Source organism: Dermacentor andersoni, chromosome 1 (assembly GCF_023375885.2).
Source record: "Dermacentor andersoni chromosome 1, qqDerAnde1_hic_scaffold, whole genome shotgun sequence".
Lineage (NCBI taxonomy): Eukaryota > Metazoa > Arthropoda > Arachnida > Ixodida > Ixodidae > Dermacentor > Dermacentor andersoni.
Genome location: NC_092814.1, coordinates 264,354 through 288,497, shown reverse-complemented (window position 1 = coordinate 288,497; position 24,144 = coordinate 264,354). Strand labels below are relative to the sequence as shown.

At 46.0% G+C, this 24,144-nt stretch overlaps 1 protein-coding gene across 1 annotated transcript in view; it reads left to right on the top strand.

The window, feature by feature from the left end:
• The first annotated feature begins 1,768 nt into the window (after positions 1-1,768).
• Positions 1,769-24,144, top strand: part of LOC126545589 (protease-associated domain-containing protein 1) — a 112,252-nt gene continuing 89,876 nt past the window's right edge. The window contains exons 1-2 of the mRNA XM_050193507.3: positions 1,769-2,130; positions 2,195-2,307. Coding sequence (XP_050049464.1) covers positions 2,043-2,130; positions 2,195-2,307 — 201 coding nt within the window. The 5' untranslated portion in view covers positions 1,769-2,042. The remainder of the gene's footprint in view (positions 2,131-2,194; positions 2,308-24,144) is intronic.

Genomic DNA, 24,144 nt, shown 5'->3' with positions numbered 1-24,144 from the left:
TATATGCACCCCGAGCATGACAAAGAGCGGCGCAAAGCCCGTGTACGATACATTGGCCGCATGCTTGCAAACATCCCGGTAACACACACTTTATACACGGACACATTTGGATGGCACCGAATCCCTTAGAGACTCTGCTGCAATGCGCGGAACAAATGCCGCTTACGGAGAAATTCTCGGTGTTGCTATTGCAATTCGATACGCCATCCATGTTCCTGAGGTAGTGTATATATTGACGGACTCGCAACAGGCATGCGGGGCGTTCCTATCAGGACATGGCATCCCGAGAGCGGCGCACCAAATTCTCAAACAGATCCCGCAAAATACACCAACCACAGCTCCCCGCATCCACTTACTCTAGACCCCTGGTCATACCTCGCTGCCGGGTAACGAACGCGCACATGCGGTTGCCCCAGAAATTTCCCTCCGGGCGACTTGGCGTGGTGAGGCGACTAGTTCAGAGTGGGGGGATCCCTTGCTCCGTTATAAAGACATACTCCGTCATTATACACCCATTCGTCGCACCCACGCCGCACCACCGCCATCCTTCTCGCGGGAAGAAGCAGTGGCATTACGCCAGTTACAAACCGCAACATTTCCTAATCTTGTCTCTCTCAATAAATTCTACCCACACTGTTATGCAGATCGTTGCCCTGGCTGTGGCAGCTCGCCCACAATCTTCCACGTCACGATTGAGTGCACTGCAAACCTCTTTCCTCCCTTGCCAACTCTCTTTTACCCCCTACACAACAAAGAGCTGTGGGACGATGCCCTCCGCGACGGACCTCCCGAGGTCCTCCGAGCAGTGATACAACGGGCTCGAAACATCGCCGGAATCATCTTAGGGACCCTGGACTGAGGGTTCCTCCCACACTGCTCTCGCCATTCAAATATTATTAATAAAGATGTTTTACTCTCTCTCTTCTCCATTGACTGCTGTGGCGAAGTAACATTAGAATTTTTTATGTCTAGCCAGAGAAATATGTCTTCAGGCCAACTAATACTTCCGAAAGCAAAGCGCAGCACGACCGGAGCCGTAACTGCTAGATTTGCGAGGCAGCTAGGCGCAACCTTTAAAGAAACGCACGTGCTCGCCGCGACACACTGTGAAAAATATATAAAGCTTAAAAAGCTTCTTTCGTCATTTCTTCACTTGATGGCGCTAGCTTCTTTACGAAAACTGTCCACTTGAAGCTGCGCGAAAACGGAAATATACGAACTATAATACGGCCGCGCACGTGTGTGTCGTCTGGTCGGGAGGCTGGAATATGCCGCGTCTCGTCGCCAGGGCGGCGTGCAACGCACTCTTTTCGAGCTTGGTGGCGCAAGCCACCGCCCCGTTCCAAAGGGGACGCTCATAACATCCATCCATCCATCGACGCGTTACCTATCCAGCGCTGGTTCCCCATTGCAAAGGCCGGCTAATTTGACGCGGCCAGGAGGCAAAATATGCGCACAAGGTACCTAACGGTAACGCATCAAAGAGCTCACAGCCCCAAGCTTTTATTACACGCATATAGCGTGGAAAGATGAATTACTCACGCTGTAAGTGGGCACGGAATACGGACCGCTTCGCAGCCCAACCCGTCCAGACGCCATGGAAATGAACAGTGAACAAATGTGACATCATGAGTTATAGCGGACGTGACGTCATAGGTGAACGTAGACGTTTTGGGCACCTTTCGTCTGCTGTGTCCAGGTCGCACCAGTCACGGCCAGCTTTCTAAGCAGAAGTGTAGAAAAAGAAGGAAAAAGAAAAAGCGCTCCACCGTAAAACTTGAATGTAAGCGCCATGCCATGTCACGTTGTTTCCCTGTATTATTTTAATTTGTGTATGCTAAAATGTGTCGTAGGACGCAATCAGTAAACGCAAATTCCTTCCCACAGAAGAAAGCACGAAACGAACTGACTCCCCTCCACTGGCGGCAGCACACTAGCATAGTGGCGTGTGTGATGGTGGTGGTGTGCAAGGTGGTGTGTACTATCTGTTGCGGCATGGTTCGGTGATGTGCTATCGGTGACCACGCGTTGCGAACTTGGGAATGCCCAAGAGATTCTTGCGGGGCACGGCGAGTCTACTGCTGACATATTGCTGCGTCCTTGTGGATGTTGCGCTGCTGGCGAACTTGGGTGCGTAGTGGCTGGCGCCGAATGCCGCGTGGCTTCTCTGACAGCGTTCTCCGTCTCCTTTCAGTGTCATCTGATGGCAAATTCCTGAAAGAGGACATCTTCTTCGAAATACTTGAACCTGAGAGCCTGAGGTACACGTTTCGGCTGAGGCCCGCGCACGAGTTCGGTTCGTCGTTTGTAAGTGGCCGCCTTCCTCTTGGTTGTTTGCTGGTCCACGTTCAGTGAAGACGTGTGATTTCATTGCGCTGGTGAACCTACGCCGAACAGGTTGTATCCCCAATCAAGTACCGAGGTTTTCAATTGTGACGTAGTCTTCATTAGCGATGTACAAACTTTATTCATTCAACAACCCTCTTGATAGACCTTTGGTGAGGGAGCAGGTACAGTAACGTGACAACACAAAACAGGAAATCAGCAAAAAATACGCAAACGTTATCAGGACTAGAGGCAACGATATGAGCACAAAATCCGCATTTGTTGGGTAAAAACGTAGTTGCGAAAATAAGTGGTCCATGTGCTCTAGAGATGCATCAGGAAAAAAAAGCAACAACAAAGTAACAAGCAAACTGTTAATTAGTCCATGATAACGAAAGCTGACTGAATAAAAATCATGTTTAAACATTTATCGTCCTACACTCAAATAAACCATTTTTTTGTGTAACGTGCAACACATGCAAGCAACAAGAAAAGCGATCTTCTAATCGGTGTCATCTCATGACATATGATTAGACTATGATGGAATTTTTCAGCATCAACATTCAGCAACAATGAAATTGGCGTGGTCATTCCACAGTCAGATGGCATACGGGAGTGCCAATCAGACGAAAGTGACCGTGTTGCCCTAGATGTGCATAGAATCTCATGATGGGACATGTACAGTGGGAAGTCTGGCACTGTAAATTTGTTTACAAAACAAGTGAAGGAGTAAGGTGTCATGGTGGTGGCTGAACAATGGTAGTGAACGAGTACATGCTATGGCAGAGTGGTAATGGTAATTTCTAGAGACACTTGTTCTGTAGGGATTCTAGAAGGTTAATGAGATTACTGTGCTTGAAAGATCATATTGGGTGGAGCTGCATGCTGAAATTTCCATATGTAGAAGTGTTTTGAAAGTTAATTTGCAAATGTACATTTGCGTAGCTTCAGCTAGGTACTCAGAGTGTGTTAGCCCAAACAGTAGAGAGTTCTAGATTAGGTTACCTAAGCCTTGGGGAATCCTATCGCTTGCGTTCATTCGCAGTTGCATACTAAAACAGAAAATTGTTATAGGTTTGCAACCGAAGTTGCACACTCTCGCTGTGTCAACATGTAGTCACATGTAGCATTCGCATTTCTTAAAATATAATGCTAACCATAAAATAACAAATAAAAATACTTTTCATAAAAGATAGTTTCTTTGCACTTCAAAGGTCTTTGTTGACATGAAGCAAGGAATGTATGGATGCATAGCTCACAATTAAAGACAAGCCAAAGCACTCCACACAGGTCGAAGTTTTGGTGTCTGGTATGCACACTCGCTGTGGAAGTGCATTGTCGTCAGATTCATTGTGATTGGTGGTTCATTGCCTTCACTTGCCTTAGAACGCCAGAAAGCTGAGCTAGTTGGTAAGGATTCATTATGCAAAAAAGAGGTGAGGCGTGCAGACAGGACACGAGTAGAGAAGGGAACAACACGATCGCCAACTATCAACTGAAGGGAGCACTGAGGCGAAAAAAGAAGGAAGACACAAAACTCATCTGCGTATGCTCAGGAATGGTATCACCACGTGTCAGTCGGGTACATGTGCCGGTCTACGTGAGAGATAACTGTTAAGGCACTTAATCTCTTCCTTATGTAAAGTAATCGAAGGCTGACTCACGCATGCACTTCCACCATTATAGATATGCCATGCCTCTACCATAAGATGCGTATCTTCATTCTTATGCCTGTACAATATCGTGCATTCATCTAACTCTGGCATGCAGTTACAATCTAGGCAATGTAGCGAAAGATTAGAAGGTGATTCGCCGGTTGACCACCTTTTATGTTCCATTAGCCTCTGATTGATACAACGTCCCGTTTGCCCTACGTAGAACTGGCCACAGCTAAGGGGAATTTTATAAGCCACACCCATACGACAGTCAATAAAACTGTTGTTCTTAAAGGGCCCCTGAAACGGTTCGGACAAATTTTGTAGACGCGTAGGGTACAGCTTAAGTAGAACATTCACACCACAATTTAAGTGAAGCGTTACGTATTAATGGAGTTTCAAGCGATTAGAAGTTACCCTCCTCTCTAGTCATGCTTTTCCTCCTCAACTCGTTCGCCGAGCAATCGGGGCTAAGCTCCGCCTTCACTGGTTTCGCGTCACGATGCGACGTCACATCGTCCACTTCCGGTTGTTTTGGAGCCCGCCCCCGGCCGCGTGAAACCTCTCCGCTAGCCGCTTGGCCGTCGACCCCAAGCGAGAGCTATCGAAGCAGCGTGCGTTGCGAGCTTTCTGTCGTAGCGCCGAACGTGTCTGGTATTCCAGTAACCACAGGCAAGCTGGTCATTTCGGCAACCAACTGGAGGCATAAACTCAAGCTGATGAAGGAACTTTAGCGTAGACGTACGTGCGGCCTGATCGGTCTGCACGGTCCAGCCACTTGTTGGTGCAGTGCTTAACCAGCCAAACAAATCGCTAATATTGCTCTAACCAAGTGCAAAACATTTTAAACATTTATAAAAACAAAGTGTTGATGATTACACTCCTGCGAAAAATACACACCAGCATCCAAAGAAGAATACACTTCGTTACTGCTACTGTGTATGGTTGAGCTCTGTGCCACCAGGTGGCTGCACCGTGCAGACCATTCGCATTTGCGATTCTGCTCATCCCATGGCTCATCCCGTTACGGCACAGTCAAGCGGCGAGACCCTGTCCCCTTGCGCTTGCATTTGCCCTAATACCGGACTCGCGAAACGCTATTCCGTTAGTAATTTTCCGGTGTAAAGTGACGGCCACAAACGCGCAAACCTTGGCGCCGATCGGATAGCGGCAGTCCGATGCGCAGCAGCCAGCTCGCTCGTATGCTGCCTTGCAGAGGGACACGATGTCGCAGCTTGACATATTGCCAGTCGCTACGTTTGCAGTCCACAAAGCAACAAAGTCGAATCGTAGTGCTCGCGAAAAGACTGAGACCGACTCTGACCGCGGAGCTCTCGTCAAAATGGAGTACGTTGTAACACAGGCAGACGACACTTGCTGTGTGCCGGAAGTGCTTAATTGTATTGAAAAGTCGTTCTTGTGCATTCTCTTTATGTTACTTTCTGTTTATAAAAACAAATGAACTAACATTCCAACTATTACGAAGATCATTTGTTTACCATAAAGTTGGAAAAATTATTGATCACGCGCCCTGGTCAGCCAATCGGATAGCTCGCCCCACTGACGTCATATGGGTGATTTTCGTCATATGGGTAGGGGCGGCTTAAAATTCCGCCGAGCAGCGTGCTCCGATCGGCAGCGATGTGCATTTTTAAAACCTTATAATAAATTACACGCTTTACGCGGAGCACTTAGATGTGTCAATTAATGATCAGAAGGACCTACTCTAACGACTTAGTACGTTTGTAGAAAATCGTCAAAATCGTTTCAGGGTCCCTTTAATGTGCTTCACTGGACAAATATCTGTTCTTTTTTTTTGCCTTTTACCTGCTCCTTTTTCCTCTGTACGGCAGCGCATATCTTACCTAGCTTATTGGGAGTAGTGAAAGCAACATTAACATCATACCTACTTGCAACTTCTTTAAGCCTGTGCGACACTGAATGAATGTACGGAATAGCCACTACTCTTTTTTTGCTATTACTGCTTTCTGTAATCACGTCCGTCACCCTCGAAACCGACTTCTTTAGGCGCTCAGCCACAGTGGCCACTGCTACACTAGGATAACCTGCTTCTAATAGGCGCCGGACCTGCGCATTAGAATTGGCACTCATTTTGTGCATGCAGGATCTGGTGAGAGAAGACTTAAGGCATGACATGGCTATTCCGTTTTTTACTACTTTGGAATGCTTGAATTGAAAGTTTAGCAACGGCTTCGAAGATCTTGGGGAGTACTGCCAACAAACGTGATTTTGTTCGAAGACCAAGGAAATGTCAAGAAACTGAATTACGCGTCGCTGAGGAAATCCCTTGGTAAACTTTAATCCTCCTCCATAAAGTTTAAATTGCTCACTTACTGAGGTAGCAGCGGAATCGAGTTCTTCCCTATTGCAGAAAATCAGGTAATCGTCAACGTAACGAAATATCTCGATAACGCTATCACCTAAGGCTTTCTCTAAGCAGCTGTCAACCTTACTCAGGTAAATATTGCTAAGAATAGGGGCAACCTTTGAGCCAATACAAATGCCTGATTTCTGCAGAAAAACACCATCTCTCCACCCAATCAGCGTCGACTTTAAGTACATTGAAAGAATTTCTAGAAAAGCTCCCGTGGAAACACCGCATCTGTCAATAAAAGCTGACTCTTGCACTTGTTCTTTAATGCACTCGTTTACAGAATTTAGCAACCCGTCATGCGGCAAGGAATAATACAGGTCTTCGATATCCATAATAAAAGCTGTACAATCACCAGGATTTTCCTCTCTCAAATGCTGAACTAGTGCCTGAGAATTACGCAAGCAAAAGGGGTCTGAAAAACTAGTGAAGCTAAGCAGTTCTGTAGGTAATTAGCGACACAGACCTGCCACGTCCCTTTCTCTGACACTATAGCACGAAAAGGAATTTCTTGCTTATGGGTCTTCACTGAGAAAAAACAGTTCCAAGGTGAGGGATTTTGCTTTCTTGACATTAGAGACAACCCTATCAAGATTATGTCTTGACAGGAGGTCAAGCGCACGTTGCTTAACTGCCGACGACTTGAGTTTTACTGGCTTTAAGTTCTTTTCTATGGCTGAAATCGCTTTTTCTGAAAACATGTCATCTGGCATGATTACGAAATAACCTTCCTAGTCGGATATTACTGGTCTAAGTTTCTTCTCCACAAGGTAATTAACTAACGGTCGGACAGGGTCAGACGTCTTAAAATGAGACTTTGATTGTTTAATGCTAGCAATGCAATCTGAAGTACAGCGCGAGCGTTCTTCTTGCGGGACGAACCTGGTTATGCAGCAAGGTATGCTTAAAGCGTCAACAGGCTTTACGTTAGGCTTAAAACAGTGCTTAGGACCTAAAGCAAGGGTTTTTCTATGGGTATCACTTACGATGGCGTCTCTAAGAACCAGCACTTATTTGACGGTGAATTATCAGAAAGGTGTTTCCTCTTACTTTGTTGAAGATCCAGAAGTTTCATCCTCCATAGGAAGTCCGCGTGTTGCACGGCTATCCTATTCCAATCGACGTAGGGGCGGTTCCAATGGTGACCATCTGCCAGGGCCGCGCAACAGACTTTTAGACACTCCTGATAGAACCTAACTTGGCGCCATGATTCAGCGGAAAGAATAGCTCCAATCCTCTTGGCATGCCCAGTTGATGGTTGAAGGAAGCCACACATCATTTGAACTTGCAATGGGACGACACGATTACGACTAAACCACGACATGGTTCTAGTGCGGAACATACATATTGCAATTAAGGAAGTTAACGAAGCAGGATTGTGCAGATAAGTAGGGGAACATGGAAAAGGGCTTAGAGTACTAGAAATGAAGCTTAGAACGGCAGAAAGCTGAGCTAGTTGGTAAGGATTCATTATGCAAAAAAGAGGTGAGGCGTGTAGACAAGACACAAGAGTAGAGAAGTGGACAACACGAACACCGACTATCAACTGAAGGGAGCACCGAGGCAAAAAAAGAAGGAAGACACAAAACCCATCTGCACAAGCTCGGGAATGGTATGGCCGTAGTATGAATGCTGCCATGAGATTGAAGGATGGGATGGTGCTGGCATGATAAGCATCTGTTGTTTTCTGAAAGCACGTCTTGGCTAGCCTCGCCTCAGCCTGCGTCCCCGAAGTTACCGTTCATGGCGGGAATAATGAAACCTCTTGAGGGCAGCAATGTTTCTTCCAAGCCGGCTGTCCCAATGACCCAAGCACACGGTGGCTTCTGCACGTGTACAGTGCTGTACTCCCTATTTCTTGGGTAGGCAAACCGCTTGCACTCCCTAATCTGATGACGACAGCATGTATTTATTGAGTGATGTCTCGAAGGCCTATAATGTGGTATAGGAAGAGGATGGGGGAGGTGTATTCAGAGCCGTCCTAGGAGCTAATCTAAAACTCTCTATTGTGAAAGGACCAATTTGGTAATTCCTAAGCATTTGTAGGATAAAACGTGAAGCACAGGACTTCAAAAAATCATGAGCCATTCCACTCTGTGAAGGTGGTTGACCAGCAAAGGTGCTTAGCACACATTAGGAGGCGACACATAATTTTGAACAAAGGTACACTCATTTATTGTCTTGATGGGTGGTCATTGTGACGAAAGGTACGCACACTCATTTATTGTCTTGATCAGTGGTCATTATTTCACTCACAACTGCAATCACATTCTTTGATTATGTCAAATTGATGCACATACGCCGCTGGGTGGTCGGTTGGGCCGGATCGGTGTGGCATCGCAAGGAATATGTCTGCAACACGAAACGCGTAAACCGCTCCCTTTTTGGTACCAACACATCCACATTAAAGTCACCGACAACAACAACAGGGGTAGTGTCATTGCAGCTAATTCAAGCAAAGTGTGTAGCCATAAACCTTACGGGACTAGGAATCATAGCATTTTTTGCTTGCTCACAGGGGTGTGAGCTATTGATGATGACAGTTTTTGACATGCTGTTCGGTATGTGGTATACATGATTAGAATTTAAGCACTGTTCGCTTCACTTTGCCGAGTCCTTGTAGCCTCTGCCTTACGACACTATGATCCATTGCATTTTTCGCTTGCTTACGGGAGCATGAATGCTTATGGCGGTATGAACTATTGATGATGATAGTTTCTGTTCACGGAGAACAAAAATGCCCGAAACTCTAGCCATATACAGCTTCGCTGTAAAAAGAATTGCTTGCAGCTTAACAATATCATTTAAATAGATGACCAGATGTTGCACCAGGTATTAGCTGGAGGCTGAATAGGCGGGTATGGTGATCGGCTGAAAATGAGTGGCATTTGAAACATGGCATCTGTGACATACATTCGACTCTGGAATTACTTCTGGTACATGCTGTCATCAAAAGCCTTCGAGATTGCCTTTTGTTATCCAGAGATATGGATGATAATGATGCACTCATCTGCAAAATTCACGAGATGAAATGTTACTTGGAAGGCTGTATCATAAGAAGCCAGCAAACACTGACACCAAGGACAATATAGGGGAAATTACTTGTGCTTAACAGAGCATATGTGGGTTTATTGACCAGTTGCCTTCACCCAAAAAGATCACGTTCTCGTGACGCCTGCGGCAAAAAGGACGTTCCATGTCCGCTGCTAAGGTCTGTGAGTGGTGGTGCTGGCTAACACATTATTTAAGCACAAGTAATTTCCCCTATGTTGTCCTTGGTGTCAGTGTTTGTTGGCTTCTTATGATATGACTAATAAAAATCGGGCCCCTCGGTTAACCCCCTTTCTTCTCGTTTACTTGGAAGGCTGGTAACACAAAAAATAGTGGCCTGAGGGGCATCAGTCTCTGCACCAGGAATTGCAAAAGGCATAGAATTGGTAATTTTCTTGATGATTGGTAGTTGTAGTAATGTATTGTGTTTACAGAAAAGGACAAGAAAGTTGTGTAGCTAGGATAGCGTGAGTGAATAGTTTTAGAACAGTCAAATTTAAGATCATGTGGCAATAGGCACAGATAAGTTTCTATGCAAATTGTATTGCACTGCCACTTGCTCCCTCATGTTTTCTTTCAAAGATGCTAACATTACTTGTAGGTATTCTAACACGTTACTTTACTTGAAGATATACTTGTAAATATTTGAAATTTTTTATATAAAAAAAGCAGGTGATAGTTGTGTAAGCACCCTGTCCTTGGCTCTCGCCAAGAAAGAGTGTTTCTATCTGGAAAGTAACTTGCCCATGGATTTGTTCCGATAGCTCCTGTGTTTGAGGGTGATAGAGGAAACAAAGGAAAGAATGTTGCTTCTTTGTGTCGGGGTTCTGCACATGTCAAGCTACGTGTGGTAAAAATTCAGTTGAAGTCCAGCATTGTGCCCTGTGTGCTTCTTGCTGTCATCTGACATTTTTTTTCACTACTTAATGATGTCTCAAGCCTGGAATAAGCACCAACTAGCCCAACTGTCTTCTCTAATTACTTGTAGGCTGTAAAGCTTTCTCACCTAATGTATTTCAATAAAATGTGATATGGGTTATGGTAGTGCATATTTTCTATTTGCAGTCCTTTTATAAGCATGTTGTATGTGGGGCCTTTGGCAAACATCGCCATGTGCAGGTATCACGTTAAAGATGGTGCCTGTGGGCATGTGTGCATTACAGATGAATACCACTTGCTTGATGATTGTCAGTGATGAGGCAGCTAATTAAAAGAATATTGCTATAAATATAATTACTAGAGGTGAGCTGTTTGATTAAAGTTGAAGCTTATTCTCCCCAGATTTTTGATAATTCCTTGCGAAACGCACTAGCTGTGAACTCGACCTTCCCCAATTTCTATTTAAAGGGCAACTCTGGCGTTTTTTAAACCATATTAGGATATTGTCATTTTCAAACGGCATTGACAGTTCTGTCACCTGTAGGGTCGTTCAATTTGCTTAGAACTTCATCAATAATTTTAAATAACCAATAAATGAGATACCAAAACCGAAACGGGTAGCTGCTTTGTGTGAGGTCACAATGAGTGACTGATGTGAGGTCCTACACTACCATAATGTAAACACGCAGAATGTGTGCTGAACACGCAGTACACATGGCGCTAATACTAAAGAAGCGAAGCTGATTATGTCTCCTGACGACACAGGCAGCTTTTACAAAGTTTCCGAACTAGACATCGGCGATTTAAGCGACGATTTCAGTGACAGTGGGGTGTAGACTCTGACGTCGCAAACACAGGGTACCCAGTAGAAAGTCATGAGTCCAGAACGCAACCAATCTTTAAAATTCATTATCAGGAAAGCTAAATGACTTGCAGCCATATAGTTTGGCACAAATAATCAGAATGCAAAAGAGAACATATATTCAAAATTTTATTAATATCAGTGGACGTCGAAAAATGACCGGAGCTGCCCTGTAAGTACTGCTGGATTATTACTGCACTTAGGCAATAGCATGCCCAAAATATTTTTAGTTAAAAAAAGAGTTTTTTGTCTGCTTGTATGGCAGTTATATGTTATCGGAACAAAATGTAGAATGTGGGGCAGGTTCGCAGTTTCTTATGGAAGCTTTTGTTTTCTTCGTAGTCATTATATAACTGAGATTGGTAGTCTTCAAACATAAACAATTGGCTAAAATTGCTTTGGCATGAAGTGTAAACGAAGAATGGTTGCAACCCCGTAGGGGTGTCTGTGTCAGCAAGCGTTTGGTGTGTTATGACACCATGTACCCGTGCACACGAGGTTTGGACCCTCCTGTGTCTATCCATGCACGGGTTAACCGTGTCCGGGGAAAAGGGGATCCTGGGGGTTGAGCTGATGCTGAGTGTTTGGACCTTTAAGGCCCCTCAGTGGAGGCAACACACCCCTTTGGCCTCAGGTTCACGTAGATGGCACCTCTGGACTTACCCACCCAGAGGAAATCGGCAGTCACCTTTTCCTCTCCCCGTCTTCAATCTTCTGCAGCGAAGCTGCTATGGGCTACCTTCCCCACTATTGTGTACACGTGTAGAAAAAACTATCATCATCAGCATTGGCTCCAGCGTCGTCGTCTTCCACAGCTGGTTAGTTGGCGCCCCTTGGCGCTACCTTGTGAACGTGCTTGTGCCACTGCTCCCGTGCTCATTGTCGTTATTAATTAAGAAACACAAAGACAACCAATCATTGTGAAAGACTTCAATGAACCGTCAGGATTTACCCAGTGATCGGGGCCGTACATTTCAGCTTCGCTGGTTAACCATCTGTATGGAGTGCTTGGGCTGGCACTTTTTGCTTTCCCTCCCACTTTTCCATCTTTCCTGTATTCTATTCACTTCTTTTAACTACTGATTTTCCGGGTGGCAAGGGTTCCCCTTGTGCAATTTATCCAGTCTTGTGTAAGGCTATAGCGGCAATGCATGGCTGGCGTCTGCAGGTATTCTTGTAACCTTGTAGCGTCCCCTTGTAGGGCTTGGCGGTGAGTGATTACCATCGCCGCTGAATTCGGTGGTGAATGACTACCATTGCCACTGAATTTTCCTAGGTTTATATAGCAAACTCTTTTCCCCCACTCCCTGATTGCTTCCTGAAGAGGGGGTGCACCGATGAAGTGTTCAACTTCTTCATGAAACCAAAATAAACATTTCATAAGTACCATGTAATACAGTCAGCAGAAAATCAAGACTGTCCGTACAATATCCCCATTTGTTGTCGCCAAATGTCTGATGGAAGCAGCCGGCTCAGGTTACAAAGTAACTAAGATGGGAAGCACCAACATTCTTCTGCAAGTGCGTGACAAGCTTCAATACAACAAACCATCAAAACTTGTAGCGTTTGGTGACATTCCTGTCTCAGTGGGCCCCCACAGGCCAATGAAGACTGTGCGCGGTGTCATCTCTCATGACAACCTCTTTGAACTTAAGTAAAGCAAGCTGTTAGACGGATGGCAAGACCAGAACGTGGTAAAGGTGCAAAGAATTTAGGTGCGCCGACAAGGAAATTCCAACCCAACATGTAATTACGTTTGGAACAAGCAACCTCCCTGATTCGATTGGGACTGGATATTGCAAGCTTCGTGCACAACCGTACATTCTTGATCCACACCGATGCTTCAAGTGTCAGCATTTTGCGCATGGGTCTCAGATCTACCGAGGGCACACTACGTGTGCAAAATGTGCATCAAAAGACCATTCCTCAGACATCTGTACTTTTGCAAACCACTGTGCCAACTGTGACGGAGATGACTCCGCCTATTCGCGATTGTGCCTGTCATGGAAGAAAAAAAAGGAGTCGAACTCTAGGTGAAACTAAACATTTCCTTACAAGAAGCGTGCAAGTGTATTTCTGTCAACCGCAATCAGTCCAATCCGTCTTACACTGATGTGACGCGCCAGGGGGCAGCATCACATCCTTTGGTGGCTGCCCAAGTAGCACGAAATGTGACGGGGGTTACGCCATTGTCCCCCTCTGGCAGGAGCAGTCAATGCTGTTCAGCCCTCTAACACTAAGGGCCAGCAGACCTCCAGGCCTGCCAGTCCCAGGACACCTGCATGTGCAGACAAACCTGAAAAACCCCCGAGTGTGCCCGCCGAGCAGGTATCATCCAACCCCTCTGAAGAGGCGATGAATGCAACCAACACTACTTTGGCGTCTCAGACGTTGAAGGAACGGTGTAGCTCTGTGGAGCACGCTGGGAAAAACTGCAGATAACCTTATCTTCAATAAAATAAAGTCTGAGCGTAGAAGAATGCGCCGTTGTGCCAAACGCAAACGCAGGGTGTCAACCAACCAGGAAGACCGGAAATTCTCAAGGATGTTGAATAGTCTGGAAATACTCAGGGAAAATTCGGGGAATTTGTGCTTCCATCAGGGAAAATTAGCTGTAATTTTATTGAAAGGGAACGAAAGTTGCGGTAATGCTGGCTCGCGTAACAGAGAGGGATTGTAACGAATCGTCTTTTGACGCCGTGTCGTCGGCTGGAGGAGTTGGCAGTGTACAGTCAATAGAGACATTCTATTCCGGCAAACGGGGGCGGTTGGGGCGGATTGCCGGATTTGCGGGGGCGTAAACGTGAGCGGCCGGAGCGGTGCAGCCGCCTGGTGGCGTAGAGGGAAATGAGACAAACACACAGCTAAAACTGCAGTAATTGACTATATCCTGCTTCCCTGCTGGTGCAAATTTTCGGCAACGGCGTAATTGGGAACACGATTACGCCACTGTCGAAAATTTACACCAGCAGCTAAGCAGAATATAGTAATTGGCTTTGTGCTTGTGTGGTTGAGCTTTGCACCACTCGCTGGCGCCACTGGCCGCTCACGTTTACGCCCCCGCTCAACCGGCAAACCGCCCGCGCACCGGACGCACTAAAATTAGATACTTTTAGCGTGTCCGCTATTCCGGCAAACCGGGACGGTTTGGGCGGATTACCGGATGGTCGGGGGCGTAAACGTGAGCGGCCGGAGCAGTGCAGCCGCCTGGTGCTGTAGAGCTCAATCAGACAAACACAGAACTAAAATTGCAGTAACCTACTTTATTATGCTTCGCTGCTGGTGCAAATTTTGGCAGCGGCGTAATTGTCTTCACAATTACGCCGCTGTCGAAAACTTACACCCCAGCTAAGAAGATTATAGTAATTGGCTCTGTGTTTAGGTGGTTGAGCTTTGCACCACCAGCTGGCGCCACCAATGTGGCCGCTCACGTTTACGCCCCCGATCATCCGGTAATCAGTGTTGCCAGGTTTGGCTATATATAGCCAAATTGGGCTACAGAAAAAAAATTTTGGCGTCGACTTGGGCGAGTTGGCTACGGTGTTATATTTGGGCTACTGAAAATCTGCGACTTGGCTTTGTTTGGGCTATGTGTGGCACCTTAATCCATGCTCCAGAGGTGACTCTCATAGAGTAGAAACAAATCTTGAAGGCTATGTTTTAGCTGGCTGACCCAGCAGCGCGGCTGTGCGTGTGCGCGAAATGACCCCCCCCCCCTTTCCTCAGTGCATCGTTCTTTGAGCCGATGATTTTATCCTTGACGCACTTAAATTTACACCGCACTTCACCGTGCTAACATTTACTCCAGCAATGTCTTCTCATCTTTGTCTTATGCCGACACCCAATCACCGGGCATCGGGATGAACCTGGGAGTGGAGAGTGTTTCACAGTACACTGTACTAACATGGTTATGCTGAGAAACGGAGAGCAATATAGTTGGGCGATCGTGGCACCGACATGAAAGAAGGGAAGCACGGGTAGATGACACGCTCCAGTGTGCAGGGCGAAGGCATCTGTTTGAGGTATCGCGCTGGGCACAGTTTTCGACCTAGTCCGCGTTTCTCACAGTAAGCTCTTTACAGCCATTTTGCGTGCGAAATGAACTTTAACGCGACAGGCGTTAAGGGCCCCATGTCGCAGAAAATCCGGCGTCGACGCCGTTGTCCGTGTGAGAAAATTGATCGCTAACCACGTAGGCTCTTCGGCTGGCGCATATGCATTACTGAAATAATCGATTTTTTCAAAGTAAAACGCGTCAGAAAATTCGTAAAGTACGACTTACACTCAACTTACAGACATGGTAGCGTCGAATTGTAATTTGAGTATACGAGAAAACATGTTTGTTACGCGGAACCTCGAACACGTACCCCTTTTCCAGCTGCCGTTCGACGTCTTATAGGGGGGCGATGGTTTGGGCTAGTTGGTTTTCCATGAGACTGAGTGGTGCAGCTCGAAGCAGATAAGGGGACACAGGAAAAAAAACGAGGACAAGCGGTTACTGCCAAACAGGAGCGGCGCGCCCCGCTCAGTTCCATGCAGCACCATCCGGATGGCACTCGCCTCCGCAGCAGCGGCGGCGTCTGCCGTGCGAGTGAAAAAAAAAAAAGAACCAGAAAGCTCGCCTTCGTGCATATTGTTCGCCTCCAGCGTTCGCAGGTAAACATTATGGTTGCATACGCTGCATTTGCCGGGAAGCGTGAGAAGCAGTCAGGGATCTTTGAATGCTATCACATTCCACTCTTAAATCTTAATATTAAAGAGCTGAGAAGCAATTTTCATGGTACCTATTTTTAATGCAAGGGAAAGTTTACCAGTCAGAGTGTGTAATCAAGAAGTGGTAACGCGGAAAACGCCGTGGAACATTTTTTATCAGAATTTTTTTATATGCAGTGAAGATGTAGTCTTTCACTGGCAACGTGCTCAAAGCCATGCTCAAAGCGGTGGTAGGTGAGCGCGATAATGATTATACGCCGGCATTATGGGAGGCAGACGACAGTGCGGCCGTAATTGTGACAAAGTATTTTGTCTAGCAATTCGACGTTCCTGCTATTCATGTTTGCCGAAGTGTTACATACTTTTGCGGTAATTGTTACGTGTTTTCATTGTTTCCGGCCCAAGTGCTTTGGTATTTAAACAGTCAAAGCGAAACCAATCGGATTGAAAATGAAGCGACGATTTTACGCGTGATACGCAGTTCAGCGTGTTGCCGTAGCCCTACGTGCGCTTTTGAGTTCCGAAGCATAGAATAAAGCGCAAGTTCTAATATTATAGCAACTGCAATTTTAAGCAATAATTATGTTGTACTTAATAACAGCCGACTTACAGTAATCTCATAGACTACATCGGAAGTACCAAGATTTTATTGTCAGGCCTCGCCACTTACTGGTCTTTGAGATTTTCTTTGCCAGTTTAAAATTATAATCCCTACTTCAGTCCCGAACAGCGTGCCTGTTTCTATCACCATAAATCATGATCAGTTCATTTCCATCAACGTCTCACAACACTTAATTTCTGGCCAGTTGTCCTCCAAGCCTCCTCCAAGTTTTTTGTTTGTGCTTCCACCGACATTCATTTCGATAGGTTCTCCCTCAGCAGCGATACGCTGGAAGTTGAGTTTTCGGGGCCAACAGAAAAGTGTTCTGTGTGCAAGCATCATGTAACTATTGTAGATGTCAAGGGTCGACCGTCACGGCCATAGAGTTTCTCACTATAACACCTAGAGGGTAATCTGGCGCCACCGTCTATGGGAGTTTCTTAAGGGGGCACCGTGCCATTATGGGAATGACTGTACATGTGTCTGCGAGGCTCGTGTTAGCTGGTGTTGTAAGAGGCTTCGTCTAAAACGTGGATATGGCTACGCAACTAACGCGTTCTCAAAGTAAAATCTTCATAAAATCTTTCCATTCACGCATATTACATCTTTATTCACCCACAATGCATGACCAAGCGAAGAAAAGCAAGGACAGACGACCAACTGTTTCAAAGCGAGCGCGAACCTTGTCGTCTGTCCTCCAACTTTAGCGGCCCGCTGATACTTTTTACGTAACATGTAGTCGTACACACAATAACAAGTTCTCATAGTTAAACAAAACATGTTTTTGCGTAATAATAAATCTAAAACAGCTTTTCACGTGCTGTTTTAGTAGAAAATGAATCATTGTGACAGACGGAACAGTACTTGCCAAGCGCGTCTTCAAGGTGTCCTGTCTCTACGAGAACGATGCCAATCTGAAGTCACAATAAACCGACATTCCCATGCATACCACAGCGCAGCAGCGCCGATTTCCCTCTAGGTAATGTAGTGAGAAACTCTATGGTCACGGCATCAGGGACATTTCTTTACGACGGGACGTTGTACAAACAGGGATTACCGGAGTCGAATGTGAAAATGTATATACAGATAAAACTGAAAATAACAATGGCTATATTTGGCCACAAATTTGTTTTGCTCTTTTTTGTGTTTGGCTACATTTGGGCTATAGTTTCTTTAGCTTTGGGCTACGCCGCGTTGTCCGACCTGGCAACACTGCCGGTAATCTGCCCAAACTAGGGTGGCTAGAAGGGGAGGTGTGAATACCGGCGGCGCAAACGTGACCCCACAGCGCAGATGCCGCGGGGCGGCGCTGTTGACCAAGGCGGGGTAAGCACGCAGCCGAAATGAGCGCCTCGCCAGCCTCGCGTCGGCTGCATCTCTACCACCGAAGTGAAAGTGAGCCCGTTTCGGGTATCCCGCGCTTTCTGCGAGCGTCAAAGAATGAATCTTTATTATGAAAACAATGTTATGTCAGCCCAAATTATTACTCCTGTGAAATTTTACGGGTCCAGTTCGCACTGTATCGAGATTCAAACGCGTTTTGTCTGTGCGCATTTCGTGAGCTGGCTTTGGGTGTTAGGAGCTAGTGGGGGCTTCGAAATAATTTCGACCACTTCGGGTTCTTTAACGCGCACTGACATCATACGGCACACGGGCGCCTTGCATATCGCCTCCCTGAAAATGCGACCGTCGTCCTCGAGATCAGCAGTCAATCACCCTATGCGTGCCGTAAGACCTGCAAACTGCAGACATTACCTGATAACGTCTGGACGTATTTACAAACCACTTTTTGTCTGCGCTTGCAGACCAGTAGCATGTCATTTTGACGCTCATATAAGGAATTTACTATGATTGCAGACAGTGAAGCAACAGATCTGGTCATGAAATTGTTTATTTACAAGTGAGCAAAAAAATTTACAACACACAAGGTTTCAGTGTTTTCCGTTTCTTCTCACTGCTCTGCTGATTGAAACCTTTAAGCGAAAAGTGAATCCTTGTGAGGCAATAAAAACGTATAACTGAGGCTGTCAGGGTAGCAGAATGGTCTAGGCAACCAATCTTTGACATTTAACCAATTGACTGCAAAATCTCGCCCACAGCTTTGGCATGCTAGCGTGTTACACTGAATTAAAAATTATGGGGTTCTACGGGCCAAAACCACTTTCTGATTATGAGGCACGCCGTAGTGGAGGGCTCTGGAAATTTTGACCACCTGGGGTTCTTTAACGTGCACCTAGATCTAAGTACACGGGTGTTTTCACATTTCGCCCCCATCGAAATGCGGCCGCCGTGGCCGGGATTCGATCCCACGACCTCGTGCTCAGCAGGCCAACACCATAGCCACTGAGCAACCACGGCGGGTGTTACACTGAATAAACGAGTGAGTTTGTTTTAAAGGGCATTGTCCAGCTTATAGAACGATTCTGAGGGATATAAAAGGCCCTCAAGGTCCCACTCTTTGGATGCATCTGGTGGAAGCTCTCTGGGGATATTGCCTTTATGGTGCTTCGCAGTCTTCACAATGTGTGGCCAAAACACGCCTTCTCGCCACATAACCTGCAATGTAATAAACTAGCCGTGCGTCGCTGCGGTGCTCAACATAACTTTGGGGGTCCACAGCATCTCGCCCTCGAATGACGGAATGTCGGGAGGAACACTCCAAAACAGGCGACGAGACCAACTGACAGCGGAGGGCGCAGGCCAGCGCGGGAGTACCACGCCGTAATACCACGCCGCGAGCAGCAGCGCCACGTTCCCCCTGGTGGCATCGGTGCGCAAGGTGGTCACGCGCGCCCGAAGGAAAGCGCCGCCGGTATTCACACCTCCCCTTCTAGCCACCCTACCCAAACCGCCCCGGTTTGCCGGAATAGCGGACACGCTAAAACAATTGGCTAAAACATTAGAGACGTTTAGCGTGTCCGGTATTCGGGCAAGCGCGGGCGGTTTTCCGGTTTAGCGGGTGGGTCAACGTGAGCCGCCAGATTGGTGGCGCCAGCTGGTGGCGCAAAGCTCAACCACACAAACACAGAGCTAATTACTGTATTCGGCTTAGCTTCTGGCGTAAATTTTCGACAGTGGCGTAATCGTGTTCACAATTACGCCGCTGCCAAAAATTTGCACGGGTGGCGAAGCAGGATATGGTGAGTTACTGCAGTTTTAGCTATGCGTTTGTCTGGTTGAGCTCTACAACACCAGGCGGCTTCACCGCTCACGTTTACGCCCCGACCATCCGGTAATCCGCCCAAACCGCTCCCGTTTACCGGAATAGCGTACAAACTAAAAGTCTCTATTGCCTCCTTTACTAGATGCCCGCCGCGTTGCTCGCTTTCCCATTGTAGCGGCGGTTCCCTTAGTTCACGGCCCCCTCGATCACGCGCGCACGGCGGGGCTTGCTAAGCCCCGCCGTGCGCGCGTGATCGAGGCGGCCGTGCTTAGTTGAAGTTAGTTCAGCATAAATTCCGTGAGGCGGCGCTCGTTGCCTTTTCAACTTCCGGCGGATGTGGCAGCGGCGGTTGAATGCATCCGCCGGCGCGTTATATGCGCGGGCGTCTGTTAGCGGGCGTTATCGCAGGCCTCCGAGACGGTAACAGATGCCTTGTTAATCTCAGAGGCCGCAGCACGTGATTGCAAGTTGCAGGCGTTCGCCATGAGAGGCGCTCGGCGCGGAGGAGAGAAAAGGGAGAGGGCCCGGAACCGAGCTACCGGGCAACGCGGCAGGCATCTAGTAAGACCTATTTTTGCCATTTCTGTGCAGTGGTAGTAAGGAATAGAGCACAAACATTAAGCTTCGGGCAAATTGAACATTTTGATAACCTAAATTACTTCCATTTTGCTTCTGGTTGATATGTAATGTTACAGAGTATCGCTCTGGTGAAGGCACTACCATGTTTTATGTGACGCTTGATGTGGGGCATGTCAGTAGCAACCTTGAAATATATATTTTTTTCTTTCTTGAAATGTTTGAGGCCAATGAATAACTTGTGCATGTAATTTGAGTGGGGGATTTAATCCTTTTTGTGAAGAAATGTAGCATGGCTGACTTTACAATATTCAAATATTTAGTTATCTTGAAATAGCTTCAGGCAAATGAATAACTTGTGCATATAATTTGAGCGAGGGATTTAATCCTTTTTATGAAAAAATGTAGCATGGCTGACTTTACAATATTCAAATATTTTGTTACTCTGTATTTATAATGACTTATCATAAAATTCTCAGAGTCATTCTATTACCTTGATTTGCTTTCAGTGGAGTCGCAAGCACCACCTATGTTTCACACATATGTATAGACAGTCGATCATAATTTGTGACCGAAGTGGATATTCGGAAACATTCGTTTATATATGCATCCCCTTTTTATTCGTATTTGAGAAGGTTCCATTCGATTTGCAATGAGTTTTACCATTTCTTTTCAAAGATATTTTATTTGCTATGCATTTTACTAACCCCTGCCTTCAAATTTATTTTGAATAAAATAAATGATACTTTTTACTGTGCAAACTGGATTAAGTCGTTTTTTAGCATGCTTACTATAGAGTGACAGCATCAGGCGACATAGTGTCAGGCTGTCTTGATGTAAAGTGAAGTTCTGTGTCACTCAGGCAATTTTGCAAAGGCATTCAGGGAAAACCTGGAAAACTCAGGGAATTTGGAAATGTCAACTTTGTAGACACCCTGAAAAGCGAAAGCTGGCAAAAATACATATCTAGCATTAATTCTTTTACCGACGAACGAAAAGCCTGCAACTGGGTGACCAAAATAAAAGTCCAGCAAACTCATCCTCTACCATTAGTAAATCTGCAGGGAGACACCTTTGATGACCAGGCTTATTCTCTAGCTGTACACTTCAAGCATATTTCCAGTACATGCCATTATGCAGATACATTTCTGAGGTACCAGCGATAAGCAGAGCGACTGCTTCTGGGTCTGAAAGGCACAACAAATCAAGTATACAATCGTCCATTTCACTGGAGTTTGACTTCACTGAATTGTTGTAAGAAGTCCACTCCAAGAAGTGACAGAATACTGTATGAAATGATCAAAAACTTACACCCTCAAACCCACAAAACACTACTGTCACTCTAACTCCGTGTTCTCTGCTGGCTACATTCCGACCATCTGGAAAGAAGCAATAATCATTCCAGTACTAAAAGACGCAAGGACCCGACTTCAGTCAGCAGCTATAGGCCTGTAGCCTTGACAAGTTGCCTGCATAAGCTGTTTGAGAAAATGCTTAACTGGTGCCGCCTTCATTTTTTAAATGTAGCAAACTATTTGACCCCCTAAAGTGCGGTTTCAGGGAAGGTAGATCCACAACTCATCACCTCGTACACATTGAGATGAATGTTTGTGATGCCTTTGTGCATAAAGAGTTCTTTTTGTCATTATTTATTGATATCTACAAGGCATGTGACACCACATGGCATTTCGGAATTCTCCGTTATCTGGCTGGAATGGGAATCTGTGGCAATTTGCTGAATGTCAACCAAAGTTACCTGTATAACCGCACATTCTCTGTTAGTGTTGGTAATTCCTATCTCGTCCATTTGTGTAGGAGACTGGTGTACCACAAGGTGGTGTGCTAAGCTGTACCCTTTGTAAAAATGAACTCTCTGCTTACTGTCATACCACGTACAATGTCTTATTTTGTTCATGTGGATGATGTGCAAATCGGTTACAGATCTCGTAAACTTGCTATCTGCGAGCAACAAGTACAGCTTGGGCTTAATAAATTGTGTAAGTGGGCAGATGAGAATGAATTCAAGCCAAATCCCCGAAAAGGTATGTGTGTCCTTTTCTAATAAGAGAGATATATACAAGACACCAATATTGATCTTAATGGAGAACGGCTATCTGTAAGCTGCAAACATAAATATTTAGGCTTCATTTAAGACACTAAATTAACTTTTATCCCGCATTTTCAATATCTGAAAGCGAAGTGCCTGTAGACAATGAATCTACTGAAGCTCTTGTTCTGCACATCTTGGGCAAGTGACAGAAGGTGCCTCTTGGGCTTGTACAAAAGTCTCATATGGTCATGCCTTTACTGCAGAGCCATGGTCTATAACTCTGCTTTGCTTAGTGCTTTGAAGATGCTAGATTCTGTTCATCACGTGGGTATCTGTCTTTCTACAGGTGCCCTCAGGACTAGTCCTCTAGAAAGCTTGTACATTGACTCCAACGAATGGTCTCTACATCTCCAAGGGACATATTTAAGTTTCTCCTAAGCCCTGAAGGTTAAATCAGATATTCAGCATCCATGTCATTCTACTATTTGCGACATGTTCACTGTCGGGCTTTTCCGTAACCGGCCAGCCATTAGGCCTCCTCTGTCCCTCCGGTTGGAAGCACTGCCAGAAGAAACAGGTGTTCCTATTTTAGAGAATCTTCTAATGGATCCTACTTGGCTTCCACCACCTTGTGAGTGGCAGACTATCTAATGTGACATCTCTTTCGTAGAAATATCGAAACGAGCACCTGAGGCACATATACACATTTTCTTGAAGTTCAGGAGTAGTACGAGGGCAAATCAGAAAAGTCTTTGCCCCTATTTTTTAGCCAAAATAAGGTACATACAGGTAAGGTACCTTACACTATTTTTCCACATAGCCCCCACACCGGTTCAGATATTTATCCCATTGCAGCACTAAATTTGAGAAATGTCAGGCAACGATGCACGAGGCCTCCCTGAATGCTCATTGCCATGCTGCTGCTGACATACCTGCCAACCCTCCCGATTCGCCCGGGAGACTCGATTTTTTTACTGAACTTTCCGATTGTACGATCACTGTCTTATATCTCTCGAAAAGTTGTCTCTCCTCGCGCAATAATGGTTTTTGCAAAACCGGCACCACGGAATCTGCAGCCACATCGTAATCATCAGCATCGCCAACAACGGCGGCACTAGCGCCATCGGTACCATCGACTAAGCAGCAGACTACGGTGCCTAGTTAGCCGACCAAAGCCAGAGCCAATGTAGCTTTTGCATTTCATGCATGGTTTCTGCGTGCCTTCCTCCATGGTGCATTGTTACGGCTGTTTGTGTGTATTATTAGTGTTGGCTAGGCCGTGTGTGCGGTGCACCATGTAAAGTTAGAAACTTCATGTGCTTGATGTCATGGCGCTATCAAAGCCCAAGAAAAAATATTTGCAGAAGTTCTTGCGATCTTGCACTTCTGAATTTCCGTGCCTTTTGACATCAAGATAAGGAGAACGTTTTGCATTTTGTACAATATGTGGATGCGATGTCAGCGTGCCTCACGGTGGGAAAGGCGACTTCAAACCGCACGTTTCTATGGCGAAGCATCAAAGCTATGTTCGCACCGCTGAGCCGCAAGACAACATAGTGAACTTTCTCCGGAACAACTGCGACGACAGTGTCATACGTGTGGAGTGCCTGTTTACGGGATTCCTCGCCGAACACAACCTACCCCTTTGTGTCAGTGATCACGTTGGGCCTTTTCTACAAAAAGTGTTTCCGAAATGCGACGAGGCGAAGCGTTATGGATGTGGATGCAACTCTGAAGAATGCGGAAATGGCCAACTTGAAATTTATTTCACAGGCATCGCTTTCGAGTCTTCATTTTTTTATTCAGAGTTTCCCTCAGTTGCTGCCCCGAGATTCGAATGAATCTCCTAAAGACGCTTTAGATGCTCTCGAAGCTGA